Source organism: Panthera leo, chromosome F2, assembly GCF_018350215.1.
Source record: "Panthera leo isolate Ple1 chromosome F2, P.leo_Ple1_pat1.1, whole genome shotgun sequence".
NCBI classification, from domain to species: Eukaryota; Metazoa; Chordata; class Mammalia; order Carnivora; family Felidae; genus Panthera; species Panthera leo.
The window spans coordinates 8,231,104-8,246,448 of record NC_056695.1 but is presented as its reverse complement, the minus strand read 5'-3'; the positions used below and the strand labels follow the sequence as shown (position 1 = coordinate 8,246,448).

Genomic DNA, 15,345 nt, shown 5'->3' with positions numbered 1-15,345 from the left:
CCACAAACGTGGTGGCTTAAAACAACAGAAATTGATTCTCTCACAGTTCTAAAGGCCAGAAGTCCAAAGTCAAGGTGTCAGCAAAGCCACACAAGGGAAGAGTCGGTTCCTTGCCTCTTCTGGTTTTTGATGGTTGCCAGCTTCCTTGGCTTGTGGCCACATGGCTCCAGTCTCCATCGCTATCTTCAAGATGCACGTCTTCTTTGCATGATTGTCTTCCAGAGTGTTGGCCTTTAACTCCAGGTGACGAGAAACACATTTAGTTTGCAGACAGCTCTCCTCTGAGGCTTATTGATGGAGTTGAAGATGTATGGGGAATCTAGGTGTCATACCAGGCACATTTTTTTTTTCTTTTTATGAGTGTTTCTTGAGTCTTGCTACTTCCTTCTGGGCTCGCTCTCTCTCTCTCTCTCTCTCTCTCCCTCTCTTTGTTCTGAACCACTCAGGGTTCTTGCTTGCAAACAACAGAAACCAATTCTGGTTAACTTAAGCAAAAGAACACTTTTAGTAAGGATATCCGATACTTTGCGTGATCAGTGGAACATCTCCATTTCTGGCCTTCAAAAACACGCAGTCACCGATGGAACCTACTTATGATGCTTTTGCACCTGGGATCCTGCTCTGTGTCCCAGGCGTCTTGTCTCTGCCACTCATGTCAGGAATAACCTCTGCCTCATCACTTTTACGTTCCCTCTCAAGATTCAAAGTCCTAGGTGGAAGCATCTAATTGGCTAAGTCAGGACCCAATGACCATGCCTTAGCCATGAAGGAGTTGGGAAGAAATTACAACTCTCTCTTCACATTAGCCGCCCTCCTGGGAGCATTCTATGCCCAACAAATTTGGTTTTCTTCAAAATGAGAATTGTGTTTAGCTTCTAGGTAGCCAAAACAAAACGAAAATCACAAACGTTTGCTGCAGATACCACACAGTTCCCTTTAGTAATTTTTTTTTTTAGGTTCGCTGGGGATGACTATATTTCTCCTACTTCTAGTCCCACAGAGGATGAGTGTGTCTTATTTTTAACCTCTACTACTGCTTGTTTTGGAGCCCAGGAGGACGCATACAGCTTGACCTCCCAGCATTATCTTGACCAAATTTTCTCACACTGCCCGGGTATGTTAGCTAATGCCTATCGCTCGGTGAGCCCTTGTTCCTTTTGTTTACTGTATCAGAAATGTCATAACCAAAATTACTTCATAATTTTTAAACACACACGCACACACACACACACTGGGCCAGTGGCAAAGATATCTTTTAAGCATACCCAGTTAGTATGTGACTCCGTAACAGGTTTGAAACTGTGCTCTCCCTCGTAGACCCACTCGACCACCTCTTTCTTGCCTCTTTGGCTGGGCCACTGCCTGAACCCTGTTTCTCTCCCACTTTTGGGCCTCGTTAAAACTTTACACAGAAGAGTATGGTATCTGTGTTTCTGAGCGGGCCTCCAGTGGGCTGGATGATGCTACCTGGGCACATGGGAGAAGTATCTGCCCTTGAAGTGAATACCAGCAAAGGGGGGGGGGCGGGCGGCAAGTGATGAGTGGAAGTTGGACATGATCATTCTCCTCCTTTCTCTCTGCCGTGAACTACTCTGAGATGCAGTTCCTCTTAACAACTCTTCTGGAAAATCCTATGTGGTGAATGAATATACTGCAGAGCAACCTGCTGGTTTTTTGTTGTCACTGAGTGAAAACCAGCTCGAGCGGCAATGCTAACATATCCCAATACTCTGTGTCACAATTCTTGCTTCTTGCACCTCGTTTTACTTTACCATCACTGTCCTGGCCTTGCTAACCATTAGCATCTTAATCTTTGCCTCTGGCTCTGCCTTCTAGAGGATCTGGGCTAAAGACATGGGGTTTAAGACAACAGCTCTCAGTGGATTTACCCTGTCCACAGCTACCGAACATGACTGATGTAAGGCTCATTTCCATATCCATACCATTCTGAAAATCCAGGGAAGAAGGAGAGTTTTTCTCTTACTCCTAACAGAGATTCTAAATGATTCCAATCTTCCAGAGCATAATAGTTTTGATGCCGTAAATTTATGTTTTTACGTTCATTTATTTCTTTTGAGAGAAACAGTGAGCAGGAACAGGTGAGGGGCAGAAAGAGAGAGAGAGAGGAGAGAGAACCCTAAGCAGGCTCTGCACTGTCTGTGCAGAGCCCGACGTGGGACTGGAACTCACGAACCACAAGATCGTGACCTGAGCTGACATCAGAAGTTGGACACTTAACGGACTGAGCCACCCAGGTGCCCCTGATGGCTATAAATTTATAAATCTGAGCTGCCATGATTTATAAAGCTATGCTTCTGTACGGAAAGGTCAGGAGCAGGGCGAAAGTTGGGGTTTTAGTAATATCAAGCAGATCAAGAACAGTATCAATGACGGTGACCTGGCAGTCCAAGGTGGGCACCAGCAGTGGAGTCCAAGAAGGCTTGTGCTTTTCCAGTCCCCCTCACATTCCTATTGAGAAACGGAAGCATGTTAGCAGAGTCACAAGGACTAACCAAAAAAAAAAAAAAAAAAAAAGACACCTTCTGTACAATAACCATCTTGAGTCACCTCTCCTCGCATGAACAATGGTTCTGCATTCTGTTAATGATTTATTATTCCAGCATTCTTGGTTTATTTCAAAAGCCTAACCTAAAGTACCGAATGAGGAATAATGGATCTCTAGAGAAATCATTTAACTCATTTAACAACAACATTTTACAACAGAATTCGTAGGCGCTCCTCACTGAAAGAAATCCATTTTTACAAAACGGAGCCTACTGTCGTTCTCCCAGACTTCCATTCCTCTCCTCTCCTCTTGGACTTTCAACCACTGTCACATAAATTAATTAAAGACGAAGCCAGCTTTCCCCGCCCTCTCGTTGTCTCCTGAGTTTGATCTTAGCTGCCTAGGTAGAATATAAACCTCTTCAGGACTGTGACTCTTTCTAGTTTCTTTGTGTCCTTCGGGGCATAGGGCAATGCTTGGCCACATAATAGATGCTTCACATCTACCTGTTAATTAAAAACGTGCACAGTGAGTAAATGAGCAATCAATCACTACAGAATTTGAAACCTCGGTATATGGGTTTTAGGATGCGTTTGTCTGCATGTGACAGAACTTCCAGACGTTGGGAATTTATCTCTCTTTCGCTCAAAGGAGATCCACGTCCTGGACCCTTCTGTCATGATCTCCTGCTGCCCCTGAGTCAACTCATAGTCCGTGACGTGGCTCAAGATCCAGGCTCGTCTTGCAGTCCAGGCCACGGAGGGGAGGGCGGGCAGGAGATGGCTTCGTGTAAACTAAGGCACATAACCTGGTGCAGCTCTGACCTGGGTTCAACTGAGCCAGGCGGGAATCAAAGTCCAGTTCTCAAGTCAGGACCCAGATGCTTGGAGGCAGTCAACATTAACGATCAATAGCCACTGAGAGATGCGGGGTGAGTGACGAGGCAGCCATCAGAGGAAGGAGAGCCAGGGAAAGAAAGACCTAACAAAGCAGGCCCTGGAAAGGAGGCCCTGCCCTCGGAGCTGGGGATACCCGATAGGAGGCCAGGCCATGTTAGGCCACTTTTCAAGAATCAGGAAATACACACACAGCAACAGACGGTTTAGAGTCCGGCCCCTCCTTTCTGAGATGATTTTTCACCTTATAGTGGAGGTGTAACAGCCAAATAGAAGTCTCTAGGGAAACTTTTTTTTATTTTTGGTTGGAACAGTTTTTCCTGTTTAAATCCTATTTGATAGATTTCTGAACTACAAAAGTAAAGCGTGTTCTTTGTAATGACTGAATTCGTCCAAAGGCATATAAAGAAATTAAAAGGATCCCCCTCATGCCTCCCCCTCTGTGAGCCTCTGAGGTGTGTGTTGTCAGCCTCCTCTTGTGCAGTGAACACCTTCCCCTCCTTCCTCATAGATGCCCAGACATATTCAAATGGATGTGCACTAGATGGGAATGTTGTCCTTTGGGGTGTGTGTGTGTGTGTGTGTGTGTGTGTGTGTGTGTGTGTGTGTGTTTGCAAAAATAAAATCCAATTATACACATGGTCTTGAAACCTGCTTTAAAAAGAAAAAAACAGGGGCTCCTGGGGGCTGTCGGTTAAGCGTCCAACTTCAGCTCAGGTGACGATCTCGCAGTTTGTGAGTTCGAGCCCCACGTCGGGCTCTGTGCTGACAGCTCAGAGCCTGGAGCCTGCTTCGGATTCTGTGTCTCCCTCTCTCTCTGCCCCTCACCACTCACTCTCTCTCCTCCCTCTCTCAAAAATAAATAAACATTTTTTAAAAACCTTAAAAAAAAAGCAAAAACATACCTTGAACACCACTCCAAATGAACAGATATAGACCTAACTCATCCTTTCTGATAGAAGCATAATATTCCACAACAAATATACCCTTTACGTTGTTAAACCATCTTTTTACTGCTGGATATTCGGGAACCCATGTGATAGTCGCCTATCTATGTTAGAATATCTCCACATCTAAGTTAGTGTTGCAGAACCTGGGAAACATCAACATTCTTCACGTCTCCCTTAGTTGGGGTGCATAGTGGCGTCCAGAATTCCATTGAGGACCTGAGGTGAGAAGATTACCACCAAGCCTTCCGAGGGTAAGTATTCATTATGTGACCGTGCACGACTGTTTAGAAATTTTGAACCGTAAGAACCTCACCAAATCCCGGAAGCGGGATGGCTGGAGTGAGTCTGTCTCCCCAGGGAACGAAGCATTAAGTTAATTAAGATGACAACTGTGGGCTTGGGGTCTGCGTGGAGCTCTGTGTGTCAGTCGGGAGGAGGAAAGGCATCTAAAAGCGATAACCTCCAGGATTGAGGTGAAGCAGAGGCAGTAAAAGTTGCTAGTCCTATCGTTTATAACCAGCTAACGAGACCTGTCAAGCGCCATCATAGCGTTAAGCTCTTCGTCACGGATCCCCCGCAGCGTGGCCTGGGCTCCAGGCATGTCAACCTCCCCTAATGAGACTCATTCATAACTGGCCCCCTTCAGTTCAGTGAGCACCGCATTACCCAGCAGCTGGACCTTCTCTTGTCGTGCCAGGCCCCCTCCCAAGGCCTTGGGGAATCTTCCCTAGCAACCTGACAAGGCTCGCAAGGCGTAATTGTAAATGTGGTACATCCGTGAGGGTCCTGATTTAATAGCAGCAGCCAACAGCTGTTGAACACTCCTCACAAGCCAGGTGCCATTCAGAGAGCTTGAAAATCCATTCGCCACCTGGTAAAGTCGGCCCATTAGGGGAACGGTGTCAATATACCAGGAAAGCATCACGGTATCACTTTAATTTTGGCGTAACAGGTGTCTCTTAGAAGCAAGTGCCTTCAAGGACTTGCCTCTTGCAAGCGAAGGCCTTGACTCTGGGCCGCAAAGCCTGGTTCCCTGGGTGGACTCTTCTGTCCTAGATGCCACTGCCGGGAGCTGGGCCCCAGCCTGCCAACCAGTTGTCCGAGCGTGTGTATAAAGCAGGGGGTATCCACTTATGATAAGGTCTGTGCCTTTCAGATGGCTGGACATCCGAGGATCCCCACCTTACGCCAATGATTTTGCAAAACCAGCCAAAACATCTCTTCACCGTGAAGGACCCTGATCAAGAAGCGGAAGTTGTAGTCATCTGAAATCATTTTCTTCGAAACGTAGTCCGGTAACCCAAGTCCTGTATCATTCTAATTTATGAAAAATGGGAGACAACTAAATGTATTCATATTCAACTGATAAGAAATTGAACTGTTCTGTGAAAACTACGGGCAAATACGCACGAAAATGGAAGACTAGAGAAAGCCACGCTGAGGTGTTAAGATGAGGTGCCTCTGCATTTAGATAAAGTCCTGTGTTGTTGACAGGGATCTGTCTCCACCCACCACTTGTTTGTAGCCATACAAGGTTTTTTGTTTCTTTTAGTTTCTCTGCACCTTGCCCCCCCCACCCCCTTTCTCCTCTGCTTAACTGTACAATGCCCTCAATTCTTCTTGCTTTCCTTGGACGACTCTTGTCCAGCTAAAATGGCACATCTGTTTTGGTCTTCTCTGTCCCCTTGCAAGTTGGGCTGCCATAGATTTCCTTTGTCACATTTGTGGTTTCTTAACGTATATGATCTGCCAGAAGCATTAGAGCACTGTGGTTAAGCGCTTGGGTTCCAGAGGCAACCAAACTGGCTTTGAATGTTGCCTCTTTCGCTTCTTGTCTATGATAGCTTGGGCAACTCACGTGACCTCTTTGAGAAAAAAACAAAAACAAAAACAACCCCAGAAAACACACAAACAGAAAACCCAGATGTAACTCACTTGGCACAGTCCTGGTATATACAACTGGATACATGTCATGTATTATTAGTCAGCAATGGTTTGTATCATTGACCACTGTGTCCTTGGTTCCTTCTAGAACACTTGCCATGTGATACATAGTTACTGAATAAACCACAAAGTGTATGAAAAGCTAAAAACATTTTCTTGTGATGAAGTCGCTAGAGTTCGTAGAATAGAAGGGGTTTAATTGATGTATAAAAATGCGCCGATGTATTTAAATCCCAAGCAACAAGTCCTACTAGCTAGGAAATTAGAATCTGTTCAAAAATGTTTTTCTCTACTGGTAAATCAAAAGAATTTGATTCCCCTAAAGATCAGCTTTCAGGACAACACGATGCCTAGAATGTAGACATAACAAAGAGATCCCTTCTGTAAAATGTATTGTATTGAGTTTTCTGCACATTGAATCTAGGAATTGTTCATTTTTATTGATCACTGCCAGCATGAGACGCTACAATGAGGTCTCTTAAGTGTTCCATGACACAATTAAATGGATTTTGTGAAATCTGTGTGCAATAACTTTTGGAAATGAACAGTTGTATTTCATGTGTGTTTAAGACTGAAAAAGACTAATTGGCCTTGCATGTAGGCAGGCATGGTATTGATTAAGTTTCTTGAGATTTGGGGTTATAAAGCACTATAATAGGCTAGATGGGGACGTTGCGAATCCCAGAGAGTGTCTTGGGTTTTTTTTTGTTTTTTTTTTTAAATAAAAGAAGAAAAAAAGGTAATACTACATACAAGAACATTGTCCATCCATTTTCTTCTGGAAAAACTAATTTATTTTCCCTTGCCCATCCAAGTCGCATTATTTGAGTATGTACTCTCTCATTTCCCTTTCCTATGCACTAACCTTGAAGATGTTAGTTTTTACAAAAAAGGGGGTTAGAGGATTCTTTTTATACACCTCGTGTTGCTGTGCCTGCTACCACTTTCGTACCCTTATTTGTCCGTTTTAACCAAACAAAAAGAGCCTCTTTTTGGTCCGTATCTTCTGCTCACAGCATCATTCATGTGTCTTTCCTGCTGCTGCTTACCGACCTCCAGATTTACAGTTTCCTCCCCTAAAACCTAAACCCTATGGTGACCCTTGGTCCCCTACCTGATGGATGAATTGTCTACTATTCTTTTTTTTTTTAAGTTTATTTATTATTTTTGAGAGAGAGAAAGAGAGCAAGCAGGGGAGGGGCAGAGACAGGAGAGGGAGAATCCCAAGCAGGCTCCATCCAGGCTCTGACCTGTCAGCACAGAGCCCAACATAGGGCTCAATCTCACGAACTGTGAAATCATGACCTGAGCTGAAATCAAGAGTCAGACGCTCAACTGGCTGAGCCATCCAGGTGCCCCAGTCATCTGACATTCTAAGTTGCAGCTGGCCTTGACCCTGGATGTCCACTGTTCATCCTGAAATAGCCATTCCTGTGTCTTCCTTGCTGAAGACCCCCACTTTGGTTTGGTGGCCACCCTTCCACACATGGAACCCACAGATTTGCTGAATAGTCCAGGGAACCCCTTTCCCCTTGACAGAGATTTGTTTGGGGGTTTGCATGTGACCCAGTTTGGGCCAAAGACCCAGGAGGGTAACTATGTTGGGCTCCTCTGATTAAAAATGATAAATATGTGAAAAGATAGCTCCTTATCTCCATTGCCTATTGCTGTTTCTGGAACCACAGCCACTCTTGCCAGGCCTAGGGGAGCTAAACAGGCTAAGGATGGCAGGATGAAAAACGTCAAGAGACAAAAACAAATTTAAAAATGCTAGATTGCCTAAGCCAGGGGCCATTCTACCTCCCGGTGAAAGAAAAATGTTCCTTGTTGTGAGCCAGTTGACATGGGAATTTCCTTTTTCATTGTGATGGTTTTTATCTTGATATTTCGTCGTCATTAAATTTAGGCTGTGCGTTTTTGGCAGGAGCACGGCTGAAATGAAGTTCTGTTGTGTTCTTCTCGGTGCAGCTGTCAGGAGGCACAGAGGGTCCATTACTCCCAATAATGGTGAAATGAACCTGATCACTTGGTTAAGGTGCTGTCTGCCTGGTTTTTCCACTCTAAAGTCACTGTTTTCCTTCTAAATTCCTAGAAGGGAGGTATTTTTGATACTCTAAATTTCCTGTTCTTCCACAGTCACACCCACTAGTGTGAGTATCCATTGATGCCTAAATCATTTATTACCACGATGGTTGCCAAATAGTGTATCCATGACTTTTTTTAAGTTTTTAAACAAAAATTGTGGCAAAGTATATAGAAAATGTACCATTTTAACCTTTCTGGAGTCTATAATTCAGTGGCATTAAGCACATTTATTTACATTGTTGGGCAACCACCCCCATTACCCACTATACCACTCAAATCTCAAAGTTCTTCACTTTTCTACCTTCTGCTGTCAGCTTCTTTCTGTTTAGGCATTTCCCCATCTAGCCCATCATTCAACATCTCTACCTATGTCTCCAACCTGCTGAACATCAAAAGCTCCATGTAAATTGGGGTTATAGTCTCTAACATCATTAAGACCCTAAGCATTGCCTGAAGATCTTTTATATAAGTTCTTAGTGGCTAACCCAAGATGATCCCGAACTTTCCTTAATTTCTTAGCCCCGCTACGATGCTCTCAGCCTCCTAACTCGTGAGCTCCATGAACTTTACTGAGAAAATAAAAATCATAACCCTCATTCTAGAACCTCAGCTCTCCACCCACCACCCACCAACATCTCCCATCTCTGCTCAGACAGCTTTCTCTCCTCATAGTCCGGTAAAGGAGGGTCCATTCCTTCTGTCAAGGAGAACCCACCACCATTTGTCCCTGAGGATAAGGATGAATCCTACCTCCTCTCTGCTCTGGGAAGCCAAGCCCTTGCCCTCTGGCTTCCGGTGGAGTTTTGGCCAATAGATTCTGGAAGGAGACTGGGGCGTGAAAGGAGAGGGAGTGATTGAGCCCCCTGGCCCCCTCCATGACCAGCCTTGAGTGTCTCTGTCAAGCCACAGCTCCTGCTGGGCGGTCCCATCTTAGAGCTGGGACACTTTCCCCTCCAGCCCCTTCAGGCCACAGGTGGCAGTGGCTTCTCCTACCGGCTCAGAAGTGCTCTGCTCTTCCCCTTTGGTTACTACCCCAGCCCGCACCAGGGGTTCCCGAGATCCTCTCCTCGGGTTTGATGAGGCCACTAGCATGGCTCACAAAAGTCAGGGAAACACTTACTTAACGTTCACCAGTTTATTAAAGCGTATGATAAAGAACACAGATGACCAACCAGCTAAAGAGCTATGGGGGGGGGTGGGTCTGGGAGGGACCCGAGTGCAGGAGGCTCTGTCCTCGTGAAGTTGGGATGTGTCACCCTCCAAGTGGGGATATGTTCTCCATTCTGGAAGCTCTCTGAAGCCCATACTGTTGAGATTTTATGGAGGCTTCCTCAGGTATGCATAATCCATTTATTAACTCCATCTCCAGCCCCCCTCCCTCTCTGAAGGATGGGGGACAGGACTGAAAATACCAAGCTCCTAATCATGGCGTGGTCTTTCCAGTGACCAGCCGCCATTCAGGAACCATCCAGGGCCCACCCAAAGTCACCTCATTAGAACAAAAGATACTCCCGGCGCTTTTATCACTTAGGAAATTACAAGGGTTTTAGGAGCTCTGTGCCAGGATCCAGGAGCAGAGGCCAATATACATATTTTCTATTATCTCAGGTTCTCTTTCCTAGAAAATGGTTGATGCTCCAAAGTCTCTTTCGGAGCCTCTGCCGAATGCTGTAAGTTCTCACGTAGGAAGAATGATGAGTGGGGTTCTGCTGGTGAGAAAGAATGAAGCAGAAACATTATTTTTTTCTTAATTTTCTTTTCAAGATGTTGGGGATAATTAGACCAGGCAAAATGTAAGTGAAGAGAATGTAATTCTCATTCCTGCCTTGACTTCCTGAGCTTTGGCCAGTGCTTGGACATTGAACACAAATCTAGTAGCTGTGATTCAAATGCCTCCTTTCTAAATACGCATGAAATCCAATGGTTGCCTCCTGAATCGAAGTGTCTCAGAGACAGCACGAGGGGAGTCCAGACGGATGCGTAATTTAGATTCTGCCACAGAATATCTTCCAAGTTTCTATCTTTTGCTATTCTGGGGAGAGGGGCAGCACATGTGAGAAAGATCTGAGAGTTCGAGAGCCCATTCTGAGAGGCACACCTCTGGCTTCCCCTCCTCTTGCCCTGGTCTACCTTCTGGTCTGGCCACATCAGAGGGACCTCGTGAACAAAAGGCAACCGGCTGAGGAGTCTGGCCCTCCAGCCCTCCACGTCTCAGGAGCCCAGGGGCCCAGAATTCCTCTAGGTGCCAGAGCTACGTGGCTTCCTATTCGACTTTTGTTAGGTCTTTACTTCCTCTTCTCCCTTTCGACTCTTTGGCTTTGGGGTTTATATCTAAGAATGAGGGAAGGAAGGAGAAATGTGGCTCGATCATTGTGGATGGCTGTTCCATTTATTTGCCGTCTACGGTGTGAATATGCGTGGCTTGTCATGTTCACCGATCTTAAATCTTTTGAACCTCACGGGAGCTTGGTCGAAGGGAATGTCCTGGGGAGCCATCATTAAAGAATTTTTCTTTTAATTTTTTTTTTTCCCCAAAAAGGATTCAGGGAGCATGGAGCGATTCTGAAGGAAGACTTTCCCAAGAAATGAGTTTCTAACTTACTCCTCATCCATTTCAAAGCATTTGAAAACAACTTTCCCATGAGACCATAGGAGTGTTGCTTTCTTCCTTAGCTTGTTAGATTTCTGAAGTTGAGGGAAGAAAGTCTGAAAAGGGGAAGGCCAGCGGACTTTGAGTAGCAGCAAGAAGGAAGCCATTTTCTTCATGCCAGAGGGCAGTAGTCTGGTGAGTAGCAATTCCTTCCCTGTCACACAGCTATTCTGGGTGCAGCTTGCTCTAGTAGCCTTAAATTATGCACTTGAGTAGTGAATAATATAGATAAAATAAAATAAAATAAAACAGAATAAAACAAAAATTTTCCATCCTGTGTCATTCTACGTCAGTGTTGTTTAACCTCTGCAGGAGTAACTTCTTAAAGTCTAAATACTTTCCTGTATTAGGTTTCTTGATAGAAATATTGCTGATGGCTTTTTTTAAGGGACTGTCCTAACTAGAAGTGTGCCAAGCCTTTTACTATATGTACCTTGTAAAAAGTACGATTCTTTGTTAGAAGGTTTTGTTTTGAAATTTTAGTGTTTATTTTTGAGAGAGAGAGAGAGAGACAGAGTGCAAGCAGGGGAGGGGCAGAGAGAGAAAGGGAGACACAGAATCTGAAACAGGCTCCAGGCTCTGAGCTGTCAGCACGGGGCCTGATGCGGGGCTCGAACTTGAGAGCTGTGAGATCGTGATCTGAGCCGAAGTCCGGCGCTTAACGGACTGAGCCACCCAAGTGCCCCACTTTTGTTTGTTTTGAAGCCCAGAAGGTCTTCTATCACTTTTACCAGAATCACCTGGGATGTACTTGTTAAAAATTCAGATTCCTGGGGCGCACCCCAAACCTACTGAATCGGAATGTCTGCGTTGAAGCCAAGGAGTCTGCATTTCCAACGTGTTCCCCATGTTTGAGAACATTTGTTCTAGATCACACAGATGCTAAGTCCAGAGCACAAAATTCTCAATCTGGGCCTAAACCATTATTTCTCAGCCCAGGTTACGTATTAGAATCACCTGGAGTGTTTAAACCATAAGACGTCTGGGCGTAGTGGTGTTAGGGATGATTATGATTATGATCAAGATTATTAGCTTCTAAGTGTTTCTAGTGTGGACCCATGATTAGAATTTCTGGTCTAAACCTAGAGGCCAAAGAATCGCCTTCAGGATGTTGGTTACTAAACTCGCTGAAATTGCATGATATACAAAAACCGGGCGGACTGCCCAGTTCATGGTGAGTTCCTCTTCTCGAGAAGCATCTTCATTCACAGTATAGAAATCCAGAGCCCGCTGAGTCAGCTAAGATGTCAACCCAAGCTGAGTTCATCAGTATCTTTGCCTGGGAAGTATTTTTGTTCTTCGGTTCTTTTCGTTTTTATTTTTCCTTTACTAGACTGTTTCTCAAAATAAACATCAATTTATTTTTTTCCTTGTAATAAAAACAATGCATTAATAGAAATGAATCCAGGCAGTACAAAAGGTGTAAAGTAAAAATGAAAATTATCTCCGTCCAGAGAGAAATCTTATTAACATGTTGATGAGTGCCTTTCCACATTGTTTCCATGCATATATAAAAAAATGTGATCATATGCATGCTGTTTTGTAAATCTTTTTTATTAAACGTAACATATCGTGGGCATTTTTCTTTATAATGAATATTGATCTTCATGATTATTTTAAAATCCACATAGCAGCATTCCATCGCATTCCATGTAATGAATTCTCTGTTGAAAATTGAGGAAAGATACTTTCCATTTTTTCACTAATACAAATAATGTCGCGATGAATGTAGTTAGGCAATACAACTTTGAATGCCTTTCCAGTTATTTCCTTAGGACAAATTCACAGAAGTAAGATTGGTGGCTAAAAGCTATGCATATTTTTATTTCTTTAAATTTCTTTTTTTATTGTTTTTTTTATTTTTGGGAGAGTGCAAACAGGGGGTGGGCAGAGAGGGAGGGACAGAGCAAACCAGGAGATCGTGACCTGAGCCGAGTTGGACGCTCAACCGAGTTGGACGCTCAACCGAGTTGGACCCAACCGAGTTGGGTGCCCCTAGAGGGTATACATATCAAAAACTGGTCACATCACCAAATTACCCCCAAGGGCAGCTGATCTCACTTCCACGGCTACCATCACAGCCTGAGAATGCTCCGTTACACGTATTACCAATGCTGGCATTGGTAATCTTCAAATTTTGCCAAACTATTAGGAAAAAATTATACTTATTATCATTTAGTGACTTTGATTGCTTGGTAGGGAGAGCACTGATCCAACTCTGAGAGAGAAAATTTCACTTGAGCCACGGATGTCACGAGGGCTCGGTCCCACATTAGGGAAGTAACAAGGGACTGAGTCTGAGAAAGGCTTAGATGGCACCCTGCTTTATGATTATTTTTTTTTGGAGGTGTCTGCTTTTCAGGCCCCTACCGTTAAATTACCGTTTGTTCTGATTTTCAGTTCCCCTTTTGGTCCCAAAGATCCAAAGTAACTTGAGAAGGACTTGGAACGATCTCGAAGAAGTTGCTCGCTGCGTTAACCTTCCCATCACCTCAGTGTGAAATAGTGTGAAACAGGTCTGGCACTTTAGTTCACTACTGTAACTGTGTCACTTTATGTCCTCAGACTTCGGCCTCAAGTTTTTTTGTTGTTGTTGTTCCTCAAAAACATTCTCTTACTTATCCAGCAGTGGTTTCATTCCTTTCTGCCCCCACTCCACCGTGCTTTGTTTGTTTTAATTGAGGTAATATTTACATAACACAAATGTGACCCTCAGCTATTTTATTTTATTTCACATTTTTTATTTTGTTTTTATTTTAAGTAGGCTCCACGCCCAACGTGGGGCTTGAACTCCCAACCCTGAGATTAAGAGTCGCATGCTCCACTGGGGCGCCTGGGTGTCTCAGTCAGTTGAGCGACCGACTTCGGCTCAAGTCAGTGAGTTCGAGCCCCTCGTCGGGCTCTGTGCTGACAGCTCGGAGCCTGGAGCCTGCTTCGGATTCTGTGTCTCTGTCTCTCTCTGTTCCTCCCCTACTCACTGTCTGTCTCTCTTTCCCTCTCTCCCCAAAATAAATAAAAACGTTAAAAATTTTTTTTAAAAATCAGCGAAATTCAGACACATGCTGCAGCATGAATGAAGCTTGAAGCCATGCTAAGGAAAATAAATCAGTCACAGAAAGACAAATACTATATAATTCGACTTCTACCAGGCGCTTAGAGTAGTCAAACCAGAGACGGGAAGAATGGTGGTTGTCAGGGGCTGGGGGGGGGGGAGGCGTGTGTGGGGATCATTGTCCAATGGGGAGAGGCTTTCAGTTTGGGAAAATGGAGAGTTCTGGAGGCTGGTGGGGGGTTTGTGGTTGCCTGACCCTGTGAATGTTCTTACTGGTACTGAACCGTACAGTTAAAAATGGTGAAAATGGTAAATTTGGTGTTATTATGCTTTACCACAATTAAAAGAAATACTAGGGTCATCTGCAAAGGACACAGGAGGCATCGACAGAGGGCGACTTGACCATCAAAGAGAATAATGATTGTAGTAAAAAAAAATCTCAGTCACTTTTGGATACTGCTGGGGCACCGATGAACTCAATATTCTGAAAACTGGTAAATAGAGTAGAAGAAGTATGAGAAAAAAAAAGATATGGGTAGAGAGGAATAATATGTGCAGCCAGTTTGAAGGATCTGTCTTTTCGGCCCTCTTGTTTTGGGGTCTATTGTCGCTGAAAACTGGTCATAACCTTGTGGGGAGGCCCCTTGCCAGCCTGACAGGGAAGCTTAGGCATTTAAAAGAAAAATGATCGAATGTCAAATGTGTTTCTCGTGGGGCCTGAATCTCAGCCAGGAATGCAACAATGCCCTTTTTCCTTTATCTGTACCTCCAGTTGTAGAGACAATATTGTATTAGCCTCTCCTCAGAGCTGGATTAAATCTGGTCTGTTGCCAATGGAAGTTAGGACACTAAAGTTAGAAATCTCTTAAGTTGGAATTATGGAAATATGCACAAAATACCATTTCCTCCTGGGTTTGGTCCACATTTGCCAGAGAACTTTATAAAAATTGTTGACCAGTTCTTCTCCAGGGACAAAAACACCTCAAACAGTAAACAACACCAGCAGCTGTTTATAGTATATTTAATGTCCATTTTATTAATATTATAATTTGTTTAAATGACATTCCCTTGAACATTAAACATAAATGATTAATATTCCTCTGAGTAGTTACATGCTGCCTAAGATGAATATATTGCAATTTAACAAATTAAAATACCCAAAGGCTTACGCATTGATTGCGAACGTATTTAACCAAACTCTTCTAAACATTAAATGAAATCATGAAAGTCCTCTGTCTAGTGGTTCAGACAACTAGCAGGAA

General features: G+C 44.0%; 1 protein-coding gene across 4 annotated transcripts in view; it reads left to right on the top strand.

The window, feature by feature from the left end:
• Window positions 1–15,345, top strand: part of TMEM68 (transmembrane protein 68) — a 92,600-nt gene that overhangs the window by 54,595 nt on the left and 22,660 nt on the right. Inside the window, exons 8-9 of one of the 4 annotated variants that reach the window (XM_042923108.1) lie at window positions 4,531–4,603; window positions 5,509–6,961. The exons of 1 other annotated variant lie outside the window; for it this stretch is intronic. In XM_042923108.1, coding sequence (XP_042779042.1) covers window positions 4,531–4,572 — 42 coding nt within the window. In that variant the 3' untranslated portion in view covers window positions 4,573–4,603; window positions 5,509–6,961. Of the gene's footprint in view, window positions 1–4,530; window positions 4,604–5,508; window positions 6,962–15,345 lie in introns of those variants that run through there. 2 more of the 4 variants (XR_006198062.1, XM_042923109.1) reach the window with 2 other exon arrangements.